The 25,871-nt window shown below is 37.9% G+C and overlaps 1 protein-coding gene across 3 annotated transcripts in view; it reads right to left on the bottom strand.

Annotated features, from left to right (window-relative positions):
* Window positions 1-14,832, bottom strand: part of SMPX (small muscle protein X-linked) — a 43,527-nt gene extending 28,695 nt beyond the window's left edge. Inside the window, exons 1-4 of one of the 3 annotated variants that reach the window (XM_042867909.1) lie at window positions 14,708-14,832; window positions 10,961-11,020; window positions 6,157-6,246; window positions 2,380-2,530 (exon numbers count right to left, since the gene is read on the bottom strand). In XM_042867909.1, the coding sequence (XP_042723843.1) occupies window positions 2,393-2,530; window positions 6,157-6,246; window positions 10,961-10,999 (267 nt within the window). In that variant the 5' untranslated portion in view covers window positions 11,000-11,020; window positions 14,708-14,832 and the 3' untranslated portion in view covers window positions 2,380-2,392. Of the gene's footprint in view, window positions 1-2,379; window positions 2,531-6,156; window positions 6,247-10,960; window positions 11,021-14,665 lie in introns of all 3 variants that reach the window. The other 2 variants (XM_042867908.1, XM_042867907.1) reach the window with 2 other exon arrangements.
* Window positions 14,833-25,871: the final 11,039 nt, after the last annotated feature.

Raw genomic sequence — 25,871 nt, forward strand, 5'->3', positions numbered from 1 at the left:
TTCCAACCTTGGTAATTCTGTGATTTTATTATTCTACTTTACTGACCTTCCTGTTGAAATCTTTTCCATATAGGAAATGTCTGTGCATGTTCTAATTGTTACTTTCAGATGCTCTGTAAGCTAGTAATAAAATTACAACTTTAAATACTGAAAACAACAATCATCTTAGACAAAACGTGGAGTCACATTTCTATATAAATATCTCCTATAGAGAGAAAAAATCTTTAAAGCCTGGCATTAAAAATTCATATTTCTCTGGGCACTCCTTTATTGTGATGACTACAATGCTACATTTTACAAAATGTTAATTTTCCTTTTCCCAGGTTTCCCAAAGAGAAAGGCTGTTATTTCTTTTAAAATAACAGGCACGTTGTGACACAGCAGGGTAAAAGCAAGAAAAAACTAAACACATTTTCCTTCTAAATGGCATGTTTATAGTGTACATTAAAAAAATATATTAATGCTGCAGAGCATGTTGAGACAATTCACTCAGATTATAAGCCATTTCCTTTAAGATCACTGGACCGTAGCACTTCAGTGTTCACAAAATCTTTCTGCATTGCTTTTTGTTTTGTTTTGTTTTAACGTTTATGTGCAGTAAATTCCAGACGATGTTCTTTTACTCAGCTTAGCTCATCTGTTTCTCTTCATGATAAAAAGGACTTGTGTCAATAGCCACAGCTGGCAATTCAGATGACTACAATCTGACACAAGTATCTTACCCTCTTCAGTTATTTTTGATTGAAACTCCTCTGTAAAGCGGAACATTCATCATAACTGCCTGATATATCTTTATTGACTAAGGCTTGTCAAAGAAAATCAGATGATAACTTCAGGGATGGAAATGACCTTTTTTTTTTTTTTCTGTGGCTCAGAACGTAGAACAGAGATTTATTGGCTTTGTTTGAAATCAGGTGCAAATAATTCCGAAATCTGCGTTAATGTGCAAGGTTGGGGTAATCCCAAATATGAATACAGGCTGGGCAATAAGTGAAAGAGTAACACTGCAGAGCGAGCTGTACATGGGGTTACAGATGGACAAAATGTTCAACACGAACTGGAAATGTATGCCTGAAGACCAGAGAGCAAACCTTACCAATAGAAGTATAGCTAGCAGGGCAAAGAAGGTGATTCTCCCCCTCTGCTCAACTTCCATGAGACTCCACCTGCAGTACTATGTTCAGCCCTGGGGAGTGAGTGCATCCAGAGACATGATCAGAGGACTGGAACACCCCTTCTATGAAGACATGCTGAGAGGATTTGGGTTATTCGACCTATAGTAGAGAAGGCCAAGGTACACCTTCAGGTAGTTTCCAGTACCTAAAGAAGGCCTATGGGAAAAGATGGGGAGGGACTCTTCATTGAGGAGTATTGTGATAGGACAAGGGGTGATGGCTTTTAACTAAAAGAATGTTGATTTAGATTAAATGTTAAGAAGAAATTATTAACTCAGAGGATTGTGATGCATCAGAACAAGTTGCCCAGAGAAGCTGTGGATTCCCCATTCAAGACCAGGCTAGATAGAGCTTTGGGCAATCTGGTGTAGTGAAAATGTCCCTGTTCATGGCAGAGGGGTTGGAACAGGATGATTTTCAGGTATTTTCCAAACCAAACCATTCTACTGCAATTCTATTCTATGATTCTAAAGTGATGAATATAACCAAGATGAATTATGAGTTGTGGTGCTGATCAGATTAGCACCTCAATCCGTAGTATCTGGTGCTGTCTGTAGTAACTGAGAGTCCCTCTTTGGTCTCCAGCTGTCACTCCGGAGGAGCAAAGATCTTCTTGAGGTCCCACATCATATTTCTGAGCACCAGATAGCTATGTTGCATGTTCTTGGATGCCATAAGTGGCATTGGGTGCATTTGTGTGACAAAATGATTGGAGGCACTAGTACATTAGTTTTGAATTACATAAATAAAATTATATCCATTCTCTAGTGTTCTGAAGGAGCTTTTTAAAAATACTGACCTACTTCTCCATCATTTTATCATATTTATTTGCATTATAATACATTTATTTGTAGTTAGAGTGTACAAATCTTGTACTCCATAAAATTGGAACTTGTGCTTGTGGAACAAGATGGTATTCTTTAGTTGGCTTCAAAATATTCCAAATAGCAAAACACACTCTTTGTAAGGCAGGTTGAAGTACATCATGTATCATCAGATACAGTCTCCTGCATGCTGCATGTTTGAAATAAAGCAGAATTCCAAGGATTGTTTGACCTCTTCTTCCAGAAATTGTATTTATCTTTGAAATTTGGGGTGTGATTCCAGGATTTTTGAAATAATTGGAAAGCCATCTTTTGGCATAAAAATTTGTCTAGATCACCTTGCTTTTCCAAGAGCCATGGAAAGAACCTCTCTTACTCACCTGCTTCTTCCAACTATTGCTCAGCTTTGGGGACAAATTTCAGCTCACTCTTTATGTTCTGAATCTCTGACAGGTTGACAGCAGGACCTGGAAGTTTTACAGCTCCTGGGAGATGCTTCTTGTCTTTCTCCTCTTCTGTAGCAGGTACACTCTGCACAAAAGGATATCAGTCACCTTGCTGCTGCAATAGAAAGCTCTTGAGCTTAAGCACAGGTCAATTATTTGAGAAACAGTAAAGGATGATATTATACTAAATGCAATCACAATGAAAACACTAGAAGGGGAGGAGGGTGGGAAGAGATGGATGATTTTGTTGGTTGTTGTTTTGAATTTCCAAATACATTTTGGGAAGAAAAAAAAGAAAAAAAAAAAAAAAGATGGTCAGTGCAGAGGAACATGGATCTTTCTGTAAATAGAGAAGAATTTACACTGTCAGCTTGTTAGCATAAAAGCAAAAGAATATTAAAAGCAGATCTTTCACTTTGGGGGGGAAAAAAAGGATAAGGAATCATTTTTATTATCCATTTTCTTACAGTCTCATAGTTGCTGGCCTCCTGGATAGGAAAAACATCATACATTTCCCCAGATTTGGAAATCACTATATCAACAGTAAGCTATCCCCAAAAGCTCTGTCCAGTCTCAGCTTGAGTTGATGTTTAATTTTTCTGAAGGGATTTTTGCCACTTTGTTTGAAATGGGGTCTTGCCTAATGGCTATTTTGCTGACACTGCAAAAAATACAGGCTAAATAGCAGCATTAATGCAATAGCAAATATAGCAAATATTCCTGATGGACCTGATAGCATTTCACCCCTCAGTGGTTCCTCCACTGTACTACTGTTCCTCAGTGAGGTAGAGCATGTATTTTAGACAATTTCTATTCTATACTGAGCAGTTTTTTAAAGGTGTAGCTTTCCAATAGGGAGTTTAAGGTTTATCCAGCCTGTTCTATATTTTATAGACTGAACACATAGAGGAAATCAGGTAGAATCAGAGGTGACTGAATACTGCAAATAATTTCACAAATCATTTTTTCTTTTTAAATTACTCTTGGATGGGCTTTTTGGACTTTGAAGTTAATTCAGTATTTATATTTATTAGCCCGTGATCAGTCAATTCCTAACATTTAATTTCATTTTTAAAATTTCAGAGTTATTTGTTAATTATTACTGGCCAGTAAAATCCATTTATAATTAAGGGACTACATACCAATTAGGAAGCAAAATTCTACAATGTTAAGTAGCAAATAAACAAATTAAAAGCAAATAAGCAAATAAAAGGAATTTTAGAAAACCAGGTTTCTTTTTATGTGGTATCCTCTATTCTGTTGTAGTTGTGATTTTTTGTTTTTTGTTTTTTGTTTTTTATCTGAGCTTCTTAGAGATCACCATATAAAAGAAAACTGGAGCAATTATATTGCTTGGCTTAGTAGATTTTTACTATCTTTTCCCATTTTTTTAGTTAATATGGTATTAGTTATTGCAAGCTACCATTTTTTGTTTTGGTCATTTAAGATCCCAGTCAGTAGTCCAGCCCCAGATACTACATGATCTGTTTAGTATCTTGCTTATGATCTAACATCTGGGGAAAAAACTCAGCAGGAGAATAATTAAATTGACACAGAAATTGTTTGGAGAGATGCACAAAATTGTATCAGTTAAAGGTGCCATGAGCTTGTTTTGCTTCCTTTCACAGCTATACTGCACAGCTTGCTAATTTGAAAAAACTCATAAAAAAACTACTAACTACCCCTAGCTACTGTCCTGAAAACCCCACAGTTCTTACTAGTTCAAAGCAGATATCATACTATAGAGACCATTTCAAGTCATCTCTGCAAAACTCTTCTTTCCGGTAGTAAAAATGGTGCACACTGTAAAATGATTTAGATGTATGACAAGAGTTAACAGATACATGCATGGGATTGTTCTGAGTGAAGAAAAGTTGTTTCTTGAAATCCCCACCTCTTTTTGTTGTTGGTGGTGGTTTTTTTGCATGTCACTAAGGTCTTTCCTTTGACCTTCACAAATATGCATTTCCTTTGGACTGTAACAACCCTTTCAGTAAGAACCATGCTTCTCTCATGTCCTTTGCCAAGGTGAAAAATGCTATTAGCAAAAGACTATTAGCAAAAGATATATTCGTCTAAGGCTGCTCTAAAGACTCATGAGCTATATTGACTGCAAAGATTAACCAGGGGAGAATGCAAAAAGACAAGTTCACTGGTAACATTTTTATTTTATTCCCATAACAAAAGCTGTTTCTGTAGTCTCTACTTCCATTAGTTTGGATGAATATAAAATCAGGTCCAAGAACTTTCATTTTGTTACGTCTGTCTGGTGTACAGTATTTATATAATTCTGTAAAGCAAAGCAATACAGAATTATCCAACAAAAATTAATTTTCAGTACCTGTCATTTATTTTATTTCTCACATACTACCATAATTCACTCATATCACATTAGTTTTTGCTTAAAAATATTAATTCCTCACCAATTTAATTACTGTAGAGCAATGTGTTTTTATTTCCTTACAGGAAGCTGTATGTGATTAAGGTCACTTTCTCTGTTTTGTATTCTTTTGTTTTAAATCTTCTTAAAAAGAGTTAAATCAGGCTGAATTTGGTAAGAATAATTTTGTATAAACAGAGCAATATTTATATCGAGTATGTTGAAATTCAGAAAAGAAAACTTGTCTCATTTAGGCTGAAAAGGAATTAAGCATTTCTTAACCAAAATTTCCCACTGTGTGTGCTTGTACCTAGTCATAAGCAGCTGAGGATTTGTCCAAAGTGAACCAGGCTGTTGAATGGGGAATGCTCTTTCCAACAACAGCAGCTCTGCTTCAGCCAGTGTGAGCACTGAGTCCTGCCCAAGCTGGCCTGCCTGCATGGGTCAATCTGAGCCCTGCTGTCCATGGCTCCACAGAACATCATCAGTTCTGGCACAGAAGGACCAGTTCTGAGATGGGGATTACACAGCCAGACTATGCCAACTGGCCAAGGAGCAATAGGCAGCCATCCTAACTAATGTATTTTTCTTATTTGGAGCATCTCTATCTCTCCACAGTTGGTTTTAGATGCTTAAAAGTTCATGGTAAATAAAATGCTCTAATATCATCCAGAAATATGACATCTGTGATCCTTGTTGGCTAAGGTATAAATTACACTTCCTGTTATAAATCCAGTGTTAAATGCTCCCTGTAAATTACAGGTGTCAAAACACAGAATTCAGTCTGGCAAGGAGTACTTTCTTCCATCTGCAGGTAAATAGGTTCACAGTTTCTGGTTTTAATTTGCAAACATTTAGTCTCTACAATCCATTTTTATTTGTTGATAAATAATCCAAAAAGCTTTCCAAATGTCAGGTTTGAACTCCTGTCCAGTATTGTTAAGGTGTCACAATAAAGTTCACCACAGGGCAGCAGGTACCAGTGGACCCTTCCAAAGCCTTGCTATAACTTTACCTGCCGTATTCCACCAGCTCCAGCCTAGATAAATACTGTTAATGAGCTCCTGATAGCAGATTTCATCCTGTTGTTGAAGTAGTGCTACAGACCCTCGAAATACTTTGAGTTCCTACAGATATCTTGGCAGCAAAAGCTACTTTTTTACAAAGTGTTTCATAGGTGGTCAGTTACTACCATGAGTCATTGTCATATGTCAGCTGTGGTACCTATGATTGGTAGGTAGTGCTGTAAGATTGATTTAAATGCTTTCTTACATCAATGTCAGGGACTCCCTTGAAAAAAAGAAAATACCAAAAAGCCCACTTCTTCTTACCTCCTCCACTTCTTCAGGTGTTACTTCTTTTCTTTTATGAGGGTGTCCTGCACCAGGTCTAAAAGCTCCCATGGGGATGTTAATATTAGCCTGTCAGGACGAAATCATAACGCTTATAATAATGACTGATATATAGACATGGTTAATGGCAGAACTCTAAAAGGGTGCAACAGGAGCATAGACATTATTGTACAGACATTTGTAACAACACTTTCGGGGGAAAGAGAAACACTTCCATCTCTATGATTCCATGATTCTATTTTGAAGATGGAAAAAACAAAGCTACCCAGACAGGGGTAGGAGGAGCCCCAAAGTGGCCCACTTCTCAAATCAGCCCAATCCTGGTCAAACACATGACAGAGCCTTAGCCCCTGGCTTCAACAGCCTTCCTCCAAATATTACCTGTATGACTAAAGAAATCTGTTCTTTCATCTGTGAGATAAGCTAGTAGCCATAATAATAATGCGGTTTGCAATACATTTTTAAAAATAAAGCCTCCTGGAAGGACAGCTTAGGAAAGAATGGCTAAAATGTATCTGTCCTTGTGTGACCCACACAGGATCATTTTAAAAGTCGAATGGCGTGATCAACTAAGTGCACAAATTAAACCTATTCTTATCTCATGATCTCTGAAAAGAAGCTGCTCATAGGAAATGTCATCAAAATATCATGACTCCCACTTCGAAAACCAGCGGGTGAATTGGTAATGCCACTGAGCTGAAGCAGAGAACCTTCACACAGTGAGCTGCTTTACTGTCATTTACCATCTGACTGATTTGCACAAAATGAGGATGAACAATACCATCCTTCTGCTCAAATCATGGTGCTGCAGATTGCGCCCAGGTTGGATAACCACAGGAACACAGCCCACAAATGTTCTGGCCATAATTCAGCACCTGATGAATTAAGAATCCAATTGATATGAAATAAGCAGCTTTCTCTTTTTCCATTTTTTTACACTTCTATTTATGCAAGATGCTGATTCCATTTCAGTGGGGCTTGCAAAGATCTGTAGAGCCATGTATTTTAGAGACAAATAGGGATTCATTTCACATGCTTTTTCACTGAGCATTAGTTTAGATATTGTGAAACCTTTTGTCTGCACTCATTAAGTTCCCAGGAGACAGGGCATTTTCAGCCTCACAGTACTTAACCCATTATTTCATTTAGCAGTGGAAAAAAACAGCTTTGCTATTTATAATTTTATGCATCTCCCCAGACAGTCTCTGGTACCTCCAGCCAGATGCTTTTTTTGGAATAGGAAACAGCTTAGCACTTTACAGAGAGTGTGGCCACACAGGTTTGCAGAACTGAATCACCAGAACTATTCCCAGGATGGATCTATCCTCCTCATTTTTTTGGGGCATCTATTCTTCTTGGACAATAAAAGCATAAAACAGCCTCCTACAAGGCTGACCACAAAACCATAAATCCTTGTATTTCTTCCTGTGGGGGACAGATGACAACGGTGACTAAAAATGGTTCAGGAAACAAAAGCAAACCGGTAAGTGCCAGACTGCTAATCAAATTAAAGAAGCGATTCTTTGGTCCACTTCAGCATTTTCAGACTGATCTGTGTCACACTGCTGTGGTTTGAACCATTTTACCTGCAATAAATGCATTCACTTCAGAGTTTAGACAAGATGTATGCAGACACGAAATACTTACTTAGTAAAATGAGTAGCCTTTAAGACATAGTTTAATGTTGTCTGGACTTGATTGCACACCACACTATAACACATGATAACTTTAAATATTTGGCTAATGGCTAATGGCTAATTTTCTAGTAGCTCCTGACCAGAGATGCCAGAATTCTGAGCATAAATCTCCTCTTAACCAAAGGCTGGTCCATTCTCGTGGATAAAAAGCCAGTGTAAAACATGAGCAATGGACTGAGTCCTGCATGACAGTGTAATTCTGGAAGGACTGTGTTTGTGTTGCAATCAACACAAGTGTATAACTGTGCTTTTAAAAATCCTCCTTGGGGCTTTTGCTACCTGGCTGCTGGGATGGAGACACAAGTCTTGGTGACTTCTTTCTTCTCTGACTCCATCCAGTGGAATGCTAAATAGAACATTTTTCATTCCAAACTCCTGAAGCTGTAAATTATAATTGCTGTAGACAGACCTCTGTATCTGCATTACTTATTTTTAATAATACTGATTCTTATTGGGCTTACATCTTTCTTTGTTTCTGGAAAGTGCCTATCATAGTTTGGATGTCACTGCAGTTTTCATAATGAGTAGAAATTTGTCTTAATGCACTCTACTATGGTCTTCCTGAACACTCTGAAGGGAACACATCTAAAAGTATGTGGCTTCTTTCTGAGAAGCTACATCCAATCTTTGTCTTTCTCAAGGCCACCTTCTAAGTTCTGCTGCAACTAATAACAAGTTTACGAACTATGAATGAATGTGGAGTATGTGTAAATTAGTTTGGTAAACATTGTGTGTCCCTTGTATTTGTTGGTAATGGTTGTTGCTCATTCAGTAGTAATCAAAAGCCAAAGCCTTGCTTGTATTTTAACCAAAATTGGCTGGGATCATGTTCAGGTATTCAGGAACAAAGGGCTTTGAAACAGTTAGTGAAGCAAACTGGAACCAATGAAGCACTGGCACAGGTTGCCCAGAGAGGTGGTGGCTGCCCTGTCACTGTACACATCCAAGGTGAGGCTGGATGAGGCTCTGAGCACCTTGATATAGCTGTAGGAGTCCCTGTTCATTGCAGGGGAGTTGGACTAGATGGCCTTTAAAGGCCCCTTTCAACTTAAATGATTCTGTGATTCTGTGAGAATGAGGGCTTCTCCAAAAGTAATGCTTCCTGTATTATTATATTGGCACATGACCTTAGATAAATTCTTCACAGTATCATACCAATTCCTACTTGTCCACAAGCATTACTAAATAAGCTGGAAAGCTCCTTGAACATAAACATGTTCAAGTCAAAAAACAAAACAAAACAAAAAGAGGGGAGGGAAAAAAAACTGAATATAACTAAAAAAATAGAAAAGAAAGAACTAGGAAAAAAAAAAAAGAGTAGTGTTTGTGGGGAGAATAATTGTCAGAGAGATCTATAAACATCCTTTTATGCACTGAGTGGGAGAGTAAAGGGAAACAAGCAACGAAAGTTACCAGAAGTTAATACATCTTTGGTCCCCTGTGATCCCAATCTACTCTTAGGAACAAGATGTTACTCTTAACATGTCTGTATTTAGTGGCCCTTGGCATGTGATGACTTCAGTGTACATCTTGTACAGTCAGAAAGAAGCTACTCCTGACATGCAGCATCACCAGATAATTCAGTCAGTGAGGTTACATTACATTTCTGTTGTTACAGCACTATGTATATTTTCTACAGGATGTCAGTCCTACTGCAATAACATCTAATAGCAAAGGATCATAATATATGACTCACAATGTATGAAAGTAATGTGATGTTTTGAGTTGTGGTTCTCAGAGTGCTCCAAGGGCAACAAGCACCAGCTCAAGAGCAAGTCTCCCTGCTGGAGTAACCTTTGATACAATATTTAATAGATTTATTTTAAAGTTTGTACAGTAATTTTCCTAGTGCAAATTACCATTGTAAAAATTAAAGTTTCATAATATATGAAACTCATTGCTTAAACTTAATCCATTTTTTATGGACAAACTAAATTCATTCCTTAAAAACACTTGTACATGCTCATGAAGTTTAAAAGTAAAATGTAAAACATTTTAATCTATGAATTATCTACATTTTTTCATTAATCACATAAATATTTCCATCATCTGTATATGAAGGATAAAAATCTGAACTACATGAAATCAGTGGCTTCTGATGATTTCAACTGAATTAACTTGCATCTCTTTTCCAGTACATGTGATGATGACCAAAATTAGCATTTTAGTGTCTTTCCACTTTAGAATGCTGTCTAGCCACCGGATAACTAATCCTCTTGATAATTTAGTCCACTGAGTTAGTATTACCTTGGGGAAACAGAGGGTAGGTCAGACTTTAGAAAATCCATTTTATGACTCTTACATATTTTAAAGGGAACCTGAACTTGTGGGAAAAATTTGGTTGCAAGTGCATTTTACAAAATACAAGAACACTCTGTAAAATTCTGCAGCTCAGGAATTTTTTTTACAGGAATCAATGATAGCGTGAATTAAGTACAGTTTAACTATTTCATGATGACAATGGGCAAATTCTCCAAGTGTTTCATTTACAACAATATAACAACTGACTTCATTCTTATGACAATAACCCATTTGAGGAAGTATATGACACAAAGGACTTTTCTAATGAAAATGTAAACTTTTCTCACATTCTATTTATGCTTTAAACAAAATGTTTTCTTAATCAAATATTACTTTTTTTTTTTTCTTTTTATTGAGGACCTACAGGCGTTTAAAAACCTTAATAGTTCTGCTATCCTTTTAGACTAAAGTTTTCCCAAAATTACATTAACTTTATGGAAAAGACAGTAGTTGCAATAATTAGTTTTACTCATAATGCTGATCACTTTTGTAGATATATCACCATGTTTTACTTTGCTGGTCCACCAACAGACATAAGCTAGTGTTGAAAAGGACACATCAGCAAGAAAGTGAGCAAACAGCCTATCTGACTCACTTTATTTTTCGGCTCACACTATAAGATCTTGTTCAGGTCAAAATTTTTCAGTACCAAGCTTTTAACTCTGAAAGAATAATCCCCATTTAGCACTTCTGCAGGGTTTTGTAGGAGCAAAGTGCAGTCTGTCAGACAACAGAGGTTGAGATTTATTATTTATTATATTAGAAACATAAATACTGTCTCTTACCTGAATGGCTTTGACATGTGACGCTGGCTGTTTTGACATTTTTAAGACAGTGTCTTATCCCTGCAAGCAAAATGGGAAAGTGTTACAGGCTGTGACATTCTGATACCTAGGGGAGATAAACTAGAACTTAACCCATGCTGCCTTTTGAGAGGCATCCATTTCACCTGCCCATCTCCTATTTCCGTTTCAGTTTCAGAGTTGCTTAGGTATTCCTTCTGAATATCAAAAGGAGACAGAACACCTGAGCTTCTCCAATTAATCTTTTATAGCCACAAATGGAGTTCTCTCTTTCACATTAAAAACAATAGTGAGTACAGATAAACAATCTCTCAAACCTTAATGGCGTCGTAAAATGAGCATGAGCTAAAGGAAGTGTTTGAGAATAAACAATGCATGATTATCACTGACACAGTATGTGTGTAGGAATTATTAGAACTCTAAGTTTAAACCTTCTTTCAAATAAAGCATAACTTGTCACAAAGCATTGATAAATGCAGATATAATCATTTAATTCACACATCGTTGTAATTTCTTCATACGTGCAGACTGAAAATGATGAAACCATCTTGAAAATCAAGATGGTTAAACTACAACTTTCTCTCTAAATATTGCTAGGGCACTAAGCAGCATCTCTTCAAAGTTTTAGATCATTTAGATTTATTAATTTTATTTAGCAATCAGAAAATTTAAAAAAAAATTAAAAAACATTTTTCATATAATTTCATGCAAACAGAAATACAGACTGGTACAGAATACTCAGTAACAAAAACAAAGATCTAACGAATTTGTAAAGATGAAAAGAAAAAGAAAGAAAGAAGGAAGGGAAGGGAAGGCCAAAGGGAGAGGGTGGAAGGGGGAAAGTGGGGAAGGGGGGAAGGGGGGAAAAGGGGAAGGGGGGAAGGGGGGGAGAGGGAAGAGGGGAAGGGGAAGGGTGAAGGAAGCAAAAGGGAAGAAAAGAATGAAAAAGAAATTTACTATCCCTTTAATTGAATAATAGTCTCAGCATTTTACTATTTCACTGAAGTTTATTACTTCAACTGGACTAGTCCTTCATCACTATCCCACTATAATGAAAAATAAGAATAGTAATACTAAAAGTTGATCAGTAAATACTTGAAAATCCATGAGAGAACTCAGTGATAACAACCAAACTGTAGCATATTTTGACTACAGTATTTTACCTAACATTGAAAATGAAATATTGAGAATAGTAATAAATGATATAGGAGAGAATAGTAGAAATACAGTAAGAAATCACAAGTGAGCCAAAGACTTTGTGACTCCAAAGACCATAACTCTCCCATGGAGGCAAGTAACAAATTAAATACCAATCGTTGTAGGTTGCCTTCAGACCAGAGTGTCAGTCCGAAGTCATATTCCTTAAGCTGCATGGAAGATTGTTCTTGCATACTCTCTCATCAGCTTTAAATCTGTTCCTAATTCTGAGAACTTAAAATGCAGGTGATCTGCCATTAGAGGTCTCTCTCTGATTGCACACTCAGCTGTATGGGTCCTAGCTCACCCCGAACTCAGAGGATGTAGGCTTCAGATTTAAACAGATGAACTGACATTTGTAAATCAGTAAAAAAATAATCCATCCATACAAAATGCAAACAGCATGCTTCTAGTGAATCATACATTGTGGCACTATATTGAAATCAGAGATAGTTTAGAAAAGTTCAGAATTCAGTTTGAGGGATGAGATCTTAGTCACTGAAGTTCATAGCAACATTTGCAAAGATTTCAGTAAGCCAAAATTTCAACTGACAGATTTATTGCACTCTCTTTCCTTTTTAAAAGTCCTTGCTATGCATAGAAATAAACATTTCTTTATGACCGCCACACAGCTTACACTGATGCATTGTGCTGTTAATCAGGAGTTTTGTTCCAAAAATAAATACAGAACAACCCACCAGGCTATTGGAAAACAGGGTTCATAATACAGAAAAGTTTAATTATTTTTTCTTATCTTTTCCTCTTTCAAATTAGAATGGAAAGATGGAAACAAAAGGGCAGGAAATTAATAGAAACATTTTAAAACACTGCGGGTCTGCTTTCTAAACACAGTCACAAAAAAATTCAAGCTAACGTAAACTCTTCCATCTTGTGTGTCTGCATTGCAGAAACAGTGCCCCACATTTCTGTGGCTACCTTAAACAAATGGGTAGGGATTTACAGGGAATTTCTACTTTAAAAGAAAAGCAATCATGTTCCTCAGTTAGATCCTCTGAGCTTGCAATGATTGCAATCAGACTTCTGTTCCTAAAGACAGACGTATGATACAGTTGTGTAGGACTGCTTTCGGAGGAGGTGATTTTCCTACCAGTTTATGCTGTCCTCATTACTGCTAGAGAAATCAGGACAACAGCACACCACTGAGTAAAAATAGACAATCTTCCCCAGCCCTTTCCTCTTCCTTCCCTCTCCTGATATTCCCTCCCAAGCAGTACTGACCATCAACCATAGGAAAATAAACCCCACATTACAGATGCATCTACTACTGAAGTAATTATTGTATTCGTATACATGTCTATATTTTTTTCCAGGTGTCTCAGAAAGTTAAGAGTGCTGCACTGACTGATTGACTGATTTTTTCTGTCATTCCACTCCAATCTGCAAAGTCAAACAAGTCACTCTCCACAGTCACTTCCACAGCCAAATTTCCCATGTGCAAGCTCAGAGAAGCAGTAAAGACACACAGCCTTTATGCCGTGGTGCCTTTTGGGCTCCTCCATACCTTACCTCTTACCTTTTATGGTCTGCATGCTGAGCCAAACTTAGGAAGCAGCAGCAACAGATTTCAGTTTGGAGCTGTTTAATGCCAGGCAGCCCCTGCAAATTCCTGTGCTTTCTTCACTTCCCAGTGAAAGTAACCACTACATTTTGTAGGCTGACAAAAATCTGTGTTGTGAAAAGATCCTTTAAAAAACAAAGGACCTATCTAGTCCCTCTGCTAAAAATAATTTCTGACAGGACTGCAGAAAGATAATGAGCTGACTGATTCAATTTGCTTTAAATGCAATGAGGTATCATAATGCCATCTTTTGTAATCTGCACAAGAGATGCACAGTAGCTTACACACACCAGGAGGGACTCCCCCCAGCTGAATGCTGTCCTTTTCCCCCCCTGCTGTACTTACAGCATCAAGCACAAAGGCTATTTTGGACACAGAACCACAGTGTATTATCTTATTAAAAGGCTTAGACAGGAACCACATCATTATTGAACCCAGCTAGCACAAAGAAAGAAAAGAAACCCCCACTTTGCAGCTTCCTGAGTGTTAGTACATGCTGTAAGAAAATGGTGTATTTCCTGTAATACAGTTCCCACCATCACTATTATCTGTTAAACTAACAGTGAAAGACTACTTCTCTTATTATCAACCCCTCCCATAACATTTCACTATATGTAGCATATAGAAAACAATAAGCATGTACCTATGGACTACAGCATTTAAGCTAATACGGTTGTGCTTCTTATGAGTCAGCAGGCATTTAAATCACAGTTTTAAATCCTTTAAGATCCTCGCAGTAGATGGAGCAATAACTATAATGATCTGTTCTAAATACTGTGCACAAGACATTAAAACAGGCATAAAAACAGTACTACTCGCAGCCAGCTATTAAAGACTTTTCATAAGTCTTTTTTTAATTGACCCCTTCAACATTAGCCTACTTATCTAGTTATATAAGAAAAGTTCCAAACCGTCAAATGAGTATATACACCTTCCGATGGTGAAAGAGGTACCTTCTTCTACCGGCTGAATTATTGACTGTGATCCGCCAAATGTGTCTGAAACAGCTCTGATGCTTTCAGCCTGGACGGCACCGAGAGCTGCTCCAGGCTGGAGTGGAACTCGGCTGAGAAGCAAAGTGTAAAAGAGAATTCCTGTCATAGCTTCCAGTTGTTCTTCCTAAATATAGCATTTGATTCACCCTGTAACTTGGTCCCCTGTGACACTTGACCATCATAAAACCAGGGCTCAAGTGTCAAGCAGTAGGTGTTGAAGGAACACACCTTTGGGTCCTTTTCATGCCCTCCCTCTCCCTGAGGCACATGATGGTGGGAGGTAGTACACATCTCCTCCAGTGGCGTGTGGGGCAGCACATGCCTCCCTCCCTCCTGCTACATCAGAGAAAGAAATAATTATGAAGACGTAATTATGAAGAACTCACCTCAGTGGGACTATTTAGGGGAGGTGAATGTCACACCAGCATTTGCTATACTGTTGCTGGATTGAGAGCAAACCTGTCCAAGGGTCTTTGCTTGCTGTTCCTGCATGCAGGAAGGCTGTGCTGACGGGAAAGAGCGCTCCTGAATTGGTGAGGCCATGGCTGCTGGTTGTTAAAAGGTAGGGCGTATAGATGAAGAAAAGCCAAAGGAAAAGTGTGTGGGAAAGCTTACATAGTTAATAAAAACATGAGAAGTTATTATACAGTTGTGCTCACACTACCTGTGAGTGCTGCAGTCAAGTGAAGGAGACGAGCAAGTCATGCATGGGGCACAGCCTCATTTCCCACTTCTATAAGTGCAGCCTCCTGCCCATTACAGCTTCAGAGGAATGAACTTTCCTCTTGCTCTGCTATGCCTGTTTTCCACTGACCCATGGCACTAACTGCAACAACAGCAGTGTCATTACTAGTGTTACTGGGATTATCCCTCTCTGCTCTTGTGAGGCCCCATCTGGAGTTCTGTGTCCAGACCTGGGGTCCCCACTACAGAATGGACATGGAGCTGTTGGAGGGGATCCAGAGGAGGATCACAAAGATGATTAGAGAGCTGGAGTGAAGAGAGATGGAGGGAGCTGGGCTTGTTCAGTCTGGAGAAGAGAAGGCTCCAGGGAGATCTCATTGTGGCCTTCCAGTACTAAAAGGGAGCTTATAAACAGGAAAAGAACCAATTTTTTACATAGTCCAACAATGGTAGGACAAGGAGCAATGGCTTTAAACTAGAAGAGAGCAGATTTAGGTTAGATGTTAGGAAGAAATTATTTACTCAGAGGGTGGTGAGGCGCTGGCACAGCTGCCCAGAGAAGCTGTGGTGCCCCAACCCTGGAGGCACTCGAGGCCAGGCTGGATGGGGCCCTGGGCAGCTGAGCTGGTGGGGGGCAGCCCTGTCCACGGCAGGGGTTGGGGCTGGGTGGGCTTTAACATCTATTCTATTATTCTATGGTACTGCACAACCACTTCAGACTGGAGAAGGATATGGCAAGGACACGTCCTTTTCAAGGATAGTCAACAAGTTCCAAAATTATGCCAAAATATGGTTGCAATAGTGATTTCAGGGAGGATTTCCCTTGACTTTAACTTACTTGACATGCCACTCATTCCATTTCAACTACCTCAAAGAGGAAGATAACCTCCCAGACCACTTCATTAAGCTAGTGATTCACTCTCTGCTGTCCTTCTTCCCAGAAGAGCTGTCATCTGGAAGCAGCTTATAAAGTTGATGACTTGCTTTGGCAGCTTGCGGGCTATTCATAGCCCCTTCATTCCCAGGAAAGATGCACAGGAAGGCATGCCACAGGCACATGTGTTTGGGTTGAGTCCAGCTGAGGTACAGAGAGCTATCAGGCCTTGCCAGTGAGGCCCCTGGCCTACCTATCCAGAAAGGGCAGGCATAACTGTTATGAAGCGCCTTGAGGTTTAAGAAGAGTATTGCACTTGAAACTTGGCAGAGTTTGTAACAGTTCACAGGCAGGTCTTTTCCCTAGAATGCAGAAATTTGTTCTGTTAGGGTCCAAGGTCATGCTTTCCAGGTAGTTGAGACCATGTTAAAGCAATGTTGGCATTACATAAATGACTTTATGTACCTCTTCGTGAAGAATCATATTTAGAATAAAATTATTAGAAGGCAGTGAAAGAGGTGGTATATTTTTGTAATATGATCTTGAAAATTAATTTATTCCAATTAATGTTACAATTATCATAATAAGAATCAGCTCTGGAGTACAGGAAGCAGACAGAGTTCTTTCATCCATGTGCTGTTAAATTAGCATAGGTTCTGTAGTTCAAACCATGCCATTGCTTCCATTTTATAAACCCAGTGTCTTAGAAATATGTCTGAGAAAGATCAACGCCGTTTCTTGCAACATTTTCTTAATATAGTAATTCAACAGGTAACTTCAGTGATGTTCAAGCACGAAGAGAATTTACCAATGTCACTTATCTAACACTCATGAGCTATCACACCTAAAAGGTCTTAAATAGTTGTGGTTGAAATTTTGTCATTAGAAGAAGAAAATGTAGTTCTGCGTATCTGCAAATGGAAAAAGAAAAAACAAAACACATTTTTTACAGTGTAGAGTATGACTGCCTTTTAATAGTCACTAGGATGCACAGCCCCATGACTTGCAGATTTGTCTGCGAAATACGTGCAGCCAATGATTTAATAAGTAAATCATGAGACATAGGTGCATTTCAAATGACAGACTAATTGCATGTTGTGTTAGGGCCAGATAACAGTACACTGACACAGTATGTAAACTTATTGTCCTATGTCCAAAGATCCAAAAAGACATAGTAATGTAATTATTTGAAGTAGGAAAATCCCAATACAGATCAAAATATACTTTTGTTGCATTTCTAGAAGCTTGTCTAATTAACATGCTGGAACAGCTTATTAGTTTTGAAAACAAAGTTGATGGTTAACAGAAATGTGTACGTATCTTTCTTCTTGACTGGGATGTTTCACTGCGTAATGTCAGAATTGTTTCTTTAGTCTGTCACTACTTAATATGCTTATTAAAATGTTTTGCCCTTTGAGAAATCTCATGAGCGCAGATATAACTTCCCTGAGGCTCCTGAAAGAAAAATATTTCTCTCCTACAGTTCAAAATACTGTAGTGTGATACAAGTAATGTAATACAAATAAAAATGCAAGTAAACAAAGGAGTAGCCACACTCTCAGTTCACATGAAATAAAACTTCTTTACAGTAAGAAGTTAACAAATATATCCCTAGAGCTTTCCTTCAATTTACTGGATAGTAGCAATTGGCACCTTAGTGTGCTTGGCATATTGTAATATATTTGACCATATAAAGCTTTGCTTGATTATTTTATTTTTAACTCTTTTACAATTTCTTGCTAGGCAAAAAATAGTGGAACGAGAGTATGAAGTATTTGGTTAATTAATTATATTTATTTGAATTTTTTGGCAAAGGGTATTAAGATTTAGGAGTGCAAGTTTTCTTTGCAGTGCAAGATAATCTGTTCTCCTCCTTCAATACACATAGGTTTGGAAGCTACTGATATTAAAAAAAAATCACAATAATGACTAAGGTTTAAAAATAAGGAACCTGTTATCAGTCCAATTTATCAGAGGACTAACCTAGAGGATCCTGGAGAAAAAAAAAGAACTCTCTATTTTCTAACCCACACAAATTTTATTTGACTATTTGGGTCCTTCCCCCTGTTAAAGAGTTTTGTACTCCAGTTAACAACTATTTGGCACAGAAGCTTGATGAAAGACAGAGAATTTTAGCAGTGGTATCATATGAAGCTAGACAGAACAACAAGAACTATATTTACATATACATATATATATATACACCAGAGCTAGCAATAACTTGGCATTCTCACAGCCAATTCTTACTCTTGTCTTAAACCAAAAATACCTGTAAATCCAATATTTCAGACTCACAAATCTCAAGTGCTGTGTCAAAAGAAATATTATTTGAGGTACAGTTTCCTCCCAGTTTCCCCTAATCTGCATGTTTCTTAGTACCCAGGGAAATTCATCACTTTGAGTTTCTACTTATACAGCTCTGCCAATAACAATAACACCAGCCTGTTTCAATAATGAATGGCATTAAAAAAGCGTGCAAATATATTTGCTGTTATCTAATGGACAGAAAATAAAAAAACATATCTAAATTATCTGGTTTTGTTTCTGTGACGTTTCTGAGCTGCTGAATATCAATTCAGCTCATGCACTCTCTCTTTCTTTTCAGCATAAAAGCATGGTGATTATTATCACAGACTATTCCATCAAGAAATAATTAGCCTTGTATTAGAAGATGGTCTCACTAGAGGCTGCCACTGACCTTGTTCTAAATTTCCGAGTTCCAGCATCTTTTAATAGCTTTGTTAGCATCATCTAAGAACTTGTATTAAGTTATAAAAACTGCATTACGAATATAACCCTCACAAATGTTAGAACATTACATCTTTGACCACCGAATTACCCCAAAAGCTATATTCTCCGTTGCTTTTTGTTCTGTAAAATTCGTACATGCTTTGAGTAACTGAAATGTGATGATGACATAAAAATAGCAGATTTGTTTCCATTTTCCTTCTGGGAAATTTCAGCCAGTAAAAGCTGATATCATAATAAAGAGCAGAAGTACTGACAGATTTTGAGGGCAATATGAATTTTAAGTGACATGCTGATTGTGTAAACATCCTGTTACAGTGACTCAGCATAATTTGGAAACGATACAAAAAGCGTGACATCGAACCATCAGATTTTGTTCTGGGCATACAATTTTGAATATTAAAGAAAAAAAAAAGGAAATAAGTGAATCATTAATGAAATTATGGGCAGAGGGCCATCCATCATTTTCACAAATGAGGATAAGTCAAATGTGCCTGTAGTATCTAAGAGACTTCTTTGATGCAGTTGATTAAATCATCAGTTGATTACATATGCTCAACAATATTACCTCTCATCTTCAGTGGTCAAACTAGGAAGTCTCACCAGACATACAGAAAAGAATTTTGCCGTTCTGTCCAGTTAGTCCAAAGATGAACAAGAGCTAGATACAGATGTATCAAAGGAACTAGGGACTGAGTACCATATAAAGCAATGTACTTGTTTCTTAAGCATGTAATTAAATTTCAGTTTTGAAGGTGTTCAGTTCACATGTTCCTGCTCCTGGAGCAAATGACTTGAGTAGGGCACTCAGCAAAGGACTAACAAAGAAAACAAAAAAGATTCCTCATCTACGTGGCAGCAAAAAAAGGCATGGCTGAGATGTGAAAAATCTCCCTGGCTAGGTAGATGGATCCAGAATGAGGGAGACAAGGCAATGCACTGGAAGCAGAATATCAAGGACATTAAAAAGAAATTAACGCTGTCAGATAAAAAAATAACCAAATTCAAGGACAACTTTGTCAAGTTGCTGAATCACACATGATCGATCAGTTGCTATATTTGGTTTGTATCTGCTGAAAAGAAAATAAAAGCAGAAGATTGATAAACTGTAGGTGTGAAGATTTTTCAAGTTTGAATCAATATAAAAACACTTATCTTAGTTACTATGACTCATAAGAAAAACAAAAAAATCCTGAGCTTCTCATATCTCCAAAGTTTTAAAAAATAAGATAATTAAGAATGAATGCTTTCTGTGGTGAAGATATGAATAAATCTACTAGTCATACCTATCTATCCAGCAGTCAAACATGATCTATATCAAACCTTATTTTTATTGAATCAGACCTGATGCAGTAACATTTCCAGTCATTTGCAATCTCCTGCCACACAAACTTTGCAATCATTCAGAGAAAAACTGTCAACAGAAATCAGTGTTGGCACAGGAAAATCACTAAAGTTCTCCAGCTGATAACTTCTAAATGATGCTTTTCAGCACAGTATCAAATCTCAGGTGTTAAAAATAGTATGAACAGTTTCTGTTAGGAAATCGCCCAAAGTATTTTCTATAATCTTCATGTATTACTTTATACCTATATGAAGCAGGGTTGCGGACTGGTATTATCTTCTGTCCAAGGAAAGCAAAGACCCTCAAAAAAGAAGCTATAGATATTAAGCTGCTTGATTCACTCACATCAGGCTGCGCAACACAGGGGGTAGCCCTTCAAAGCACAGTTCAGTTCTCAAGGGCTGGAGCTAACAGTGGTGCTTGAAAATCATTTGTCCTGAATATGACTTTTGAGAACTGCCGGTTGCTCTGTATTTCCTGTGCCCACCAACTGTCAGTGAGGTGCTAGAATATAATATTTGCATTCTGAGTGCTACAGGAAGATGCTCACAGCTTACTTAGAACCAACTTTCAAACTGATAATTTATCAAGGAAGAGGAAATGTCCTTAACTCAGGTTCCTAACATAGAATAACTTATGTAAGGCAAAACAGTGGTTTTGTCACAAGCAGTCCCCATGCACATAGAATGACAAGAGGCAGGGGGGATTTGTAGTACTGGGAAATTGCAAAACTCAGTTTATCTGCTGCCTGGGGGCTAAGTGGACATGAAACAGCTGCTGCTTGCAGCATGATCCTTGAGACAAAACAAAACTAGTGAGTGCTGTGTTGTGCTGAAGTGACTCAGGAGCTACTTCAGCCTTCCATGCAGGCAAGGCAGACAGTGAAAACCTCATACGTTCCTCCTGTGCAAGACCTTCCTGTTAGAACAGCTAAATGCCTTATACACAGAGGTTAAAACAAGCGATTCAAGCAGTATATCTGCTCAACAGTGAATCAAAAATGGCTTTGTCTTCTTCAAAGTGTTATCTCACTTTGACTTACACAAGATAGTGCAGTATTTTCCCTAGGGTTCAGGGCTGCCCTGCAGCTTTTGGGATTCAGACTAGATAGGTCTAATGCTATCACGTGCGTTTATTTCAGGTTACAGTGAGCATGAAACGATACCCATTAAAAGGAAACTATTTATTTATTATGCTGCAGTAGAACAGGGATTTGTGTACCTAGGGATTTCACAAGTAATTTAAAGCACAGAAAAGCACAACAGCTGTTTGGCGTTATCCTCCCATGTGTGCTTTCCTCCTTCACTGTCTGAACCCTTTGTTTTCTGCAGTTTAGATAAATCTATTTTCAAGGATGGACTCATAAAATCACAGAAGTATCCCAGCACAAATGCTAATGCTAAACAGCTACTCTGCAGTAGAAATTCTATGCTTCTCCTCCTATGTAAGTCTTAACAACTGCAGAGAATGCAAAGCCAAACAGTTCAGCAAACAAGACTACCATCTAAAACCAGCAGTGGAAGCCCAAAACTATTATTAATACAGAATTTAATTCTAGATTAACATTCGAGCTACAGATCTCAAGACTCTGTATTTCCTTCAGGGTTTTGATGTTATTTTTTAGTCTTATGCCCATTTCTCCTTGAAGCACAACTGCTTTGGAGGACCTTTTTCAATCAATTTCAGTTGTGATGTGCCTGAAAGAATTATGACAGATCAATAAATGCTGAGAACTGATAGCAATTAAGAAAGATCTGTAACTTTTGTTATAGATCAAGAACTAGTAATCAACAATTGATGAAAAAGCATATGCAACTACTCTGTAACAGACAAACATAGTAAAGGCATGTTTCTATGAATGTTTGTACTTTTCCTTTATTTAAACTGTCTCAATAAACAGTAACCTAAGAACCAATTTCATTTGTTTTAAACATCAAAGTCCCACACTTCCAGGATGTGATTTTGGTACACAGGTTAACAAATGCAAACAAATGGTGCAACTAAACAGAATGCTTTGACCTCATTTGTATATGAATAAAGTAAGATTGTTTTCTATTTTAATTGGAACATAAAATATTTTTTTTTTTTTAAATGTAAGATATTCTGCTCATTAAGCACAGCAAGGGTCAAAAGTTTTTCTTTCCTTGTTTGGGTTCCAGTTTAAAATACCGTGCATATTACATGACTACAGAACTCTCATTACTAAATTTTTTCCACGTTCTGAGATTTTTCGATAACAATTCTAGTAAAGCAACTGAAGAGATGAGTGTTTGTTGTTCAAACACTTATAAGCAACACTCTATATATTTCTCTAGGGTGCCAGACTCTTTATCTCTTATGTGTCAGATTTCTTCTTTTCCCTGATCTTTACATTTCTTCCAGCTGCAACAGCCAATCCTGCATTCATGCTTAATGGATCACCCATTTCATTTTTACCCATTTATTTTTCTTGTATGCATCCTTCTCTGTGCTTGAAATTCTGCAAGCATTCATGCATTCCATGAAAGCAGTCCATTCCTTCATTTCAAGTCAGAACAGGAACTTAATGCGGAATCAAGGCCACATTTTGTTCCAGCCTTCCTTTCCTCTGTTTAGCTCATCTCAAAACTCAGCAACTTAGTAACAAATACACCTCAAAACATATCTAAAAGCCCATTTGTAGTCCTCAAGGCTCAAACACATTTCCAACCAGGTCACATTCTGATTGTATTGACCTCAAACTGGCAAAATACACATTTAGCCGATTTTAGGTCTGAGCCAGTAATGAACTGTGAGAAGGCACAATTTCCTTGAGGCCCAGCAAGCCTCTGATACATTAGAGGTTTTGAAAGCTCTACTAGGACTGTAATTTTATTTTTAGCCTGCAATGTGTCATGTATCCAGCGTGACAAAATCTGAATAATTCTTTATCCACTTCAGTAATATAAATGAAAGTCAAAGAGATTAATTATTAGATATGTTCATAATTATTTTTAGAAAAAGATATTTGTTATGTCTATAAAAAGATGTGCATGATATTAATTCACTAACTGCTTTTGATAATATCTTAATTCATGTACTATTAACAAATTTTGTTTGGTATTTACTTGCCTAATTACATTTAATCACTATTGCTTTACTATTAATTTTTCCTTTTAAGTTTTTGCATGGACTTAAGATAACATTGCATGATGACTGTTGTATACCGTTTTTTAATGTTCTTATGTATTCACCCTTTAGAAGTCTACTCATGCCCTCCCATCAGTGCACACCTCAGCTGTAACTTCTAAAACTATGAGAGTTAGTCAGCATTTTGATGACTTACAGACACTATATACTGATCTAACTACTGTCTTTTGTTTTTGTCACTACTTTAGTGTAGTACGTGAATGTGAAGAAAAACAAGTGGTAGCAAAAAGCATGTATCAATATTTCTGCTACCTCCTAAATAATTTTAAATTAGAAATCTTTAATCTTGAAAACCTTCATTTTAAAAACACAATATGCAGTTTCTTCTGTAACACTTTACAGTCTACAATGGTTTCACTCTAAGAGAACGAGGGTTAATTTTGCCTTCTAGCCACCAGTAAACTACCACTAAAGTTATGTGAGTAAAAGCAGTGGGGCTAAGAGCGCTCTAGTTCACTCAATACTTATACATTGCAGAAAATTCTCATTTTTCTTTGATTTATTGTGGTGAACTTTCTATCTATAAAGCACAGACTGCATTTTAGTCACATTTCTTTTTAACTGCACTGCCAATTTCAGTGCAAACTCAATAAAACTCAATTATGTATTCTGTATGGTATGTTAAGTGAACATTGAAGAAAAATGTATAATAATGTTGCAGAAGCTGTTTATTGACTGGATCTTTTAGGGCACTGAGCCCATTTTTGCATGCTTGATTTCATACAGAGACTATATCAACACTCTAAGTACTAATATTCATAACTGTATAAGTGTGAGCGTCCATTATTGCTTCCAAAGACCACAGATAGAATAAATGTTGTATATTTATATTTAATGCATGTTGGTCATTTTCATTGCATGTAGGGCTGAGTACATTCCCCATAATTCTTCTGTTTTTACATTGGAATGAAAGCCCTTCCACAGTTTTTGAGGCATCAGTCAAAAGATCCTATATAAGCGTAATGGTTTAAGGACAACAGAAAATCTGAAGTGTGTGGGAAAAGCACCTCCAGCTTGAGAGGGAAGACAAATTCAGCAGAAGACAAGAGAGGCCAAGAGTCTATTACCAGCTTTCCCTTGCCCCTGCAATGGCCAGTCCCTTGTGACTGGTCAGAGCTGGACTCTACCTTACAATAAAATTTGCAAGGTCAGGCTGGATGTGGCTTTGGGCAGTCTGGTCTAGTGGTTGGAGACACACCAAGGGGGTTGAAACTAGATGATCATTGTGGTCCTTTTCAACCCAGGCTGTTCTATGATTCTATGATTCTAAAATCTAGATTTAGTGTTCCCTTGAATGCTTGGCCTACCCATCTCCCATGTATCAGCTCCCTGGCAATGCCATGTTATCAGTAAAAAGAAAGGGAGCAGGAAAGAGCCCAGGAGCTCGGAGCTGAGGTGCTCTTCCTGATGGTGGGAGCAAGGAAAACTCTCAGCAGATCGCTCTGGGAAGGACAGAATGAAGCAATACGTGTGCAGAACACAGAAGGAGCTGGAAATTACTGAAAAACAGCATTAAAACATTTAAACTCTAGCAAAGGGAAGGCTTAGCTTATTGTTGGATTCAAAGCACAGACACTGGTAGAGCTCTTGAGAACACAACAGCTGCAAAACTTTCTGTGTGGAAAATACAGATTGTGATTGACATTATGAACTCCCAGCTGTTCCACAGCTCAGCCTGTGAACCCACAGACCAACACATCAGAGCTGAAGAGCCAAGCGAGTGAGTTTTTTTTAGTAGATGTGTCCTGAGTGCTGACAGAGGCCAAATATATCTGCTGTACACAGGGAAAGGTGAACTGGAAACCACAAACTGCAAAGGGCTCCCCCAGCACTGGTGTCCTCATTGCTAAAAAGAACTTTTTAGAAATAACGGGATAATTGAGAGCATAACAGTGGTTTTCGTTTATTCAGTTTGGGGGGGGAAGACTGGGGGGAGAGGGGGAAGGAGGTCAAATGTCACCATTTGTACAGGCTAATAAGCATCACTTTTCCTTACTCTTTGCTTTGTACTTGTTTGCCTTTAGCACTCAAGGTTTGAGTTAAAGACGTGAGTTCTGAAGGCGTGACCTCATGGCACACCATGCTCCTGACCATTGCGAAAGCAACACAGACGGGACGCCAACCCTAAGGCAAGGCGGGGCGTTCCGGGGTCTCCTTCGGTATTGCCCCTCCCACCCCAATCCCGAGCCAATCGCGCAGGTGCGGTCATGCCCGGGTTCAGCACGAGCGGGACGGACGGCCTCTCTGCTCTCTGCCCCTCTCTGCGCACGCGCATCGCTGGGCGGAACAACGTATCCCCGCAC

The sequence above is a fragment of the Lagopus leucura genome, unplaced genomic scaffold (genome assembly GCF_019238085.1).
Source record: "Lagopus leucura isolate 7727_CA_CO unplaced genomic scaffold, USGS_WTPT01 Super-Scaffold_100001, whole genome shotgun sequence".
Taxonomy (NCBI): Eukaryota; Metazoa; Chordata; class Aves; order Galliformes; family Phasianidae; genus Lagopus; species Lagopus leucura.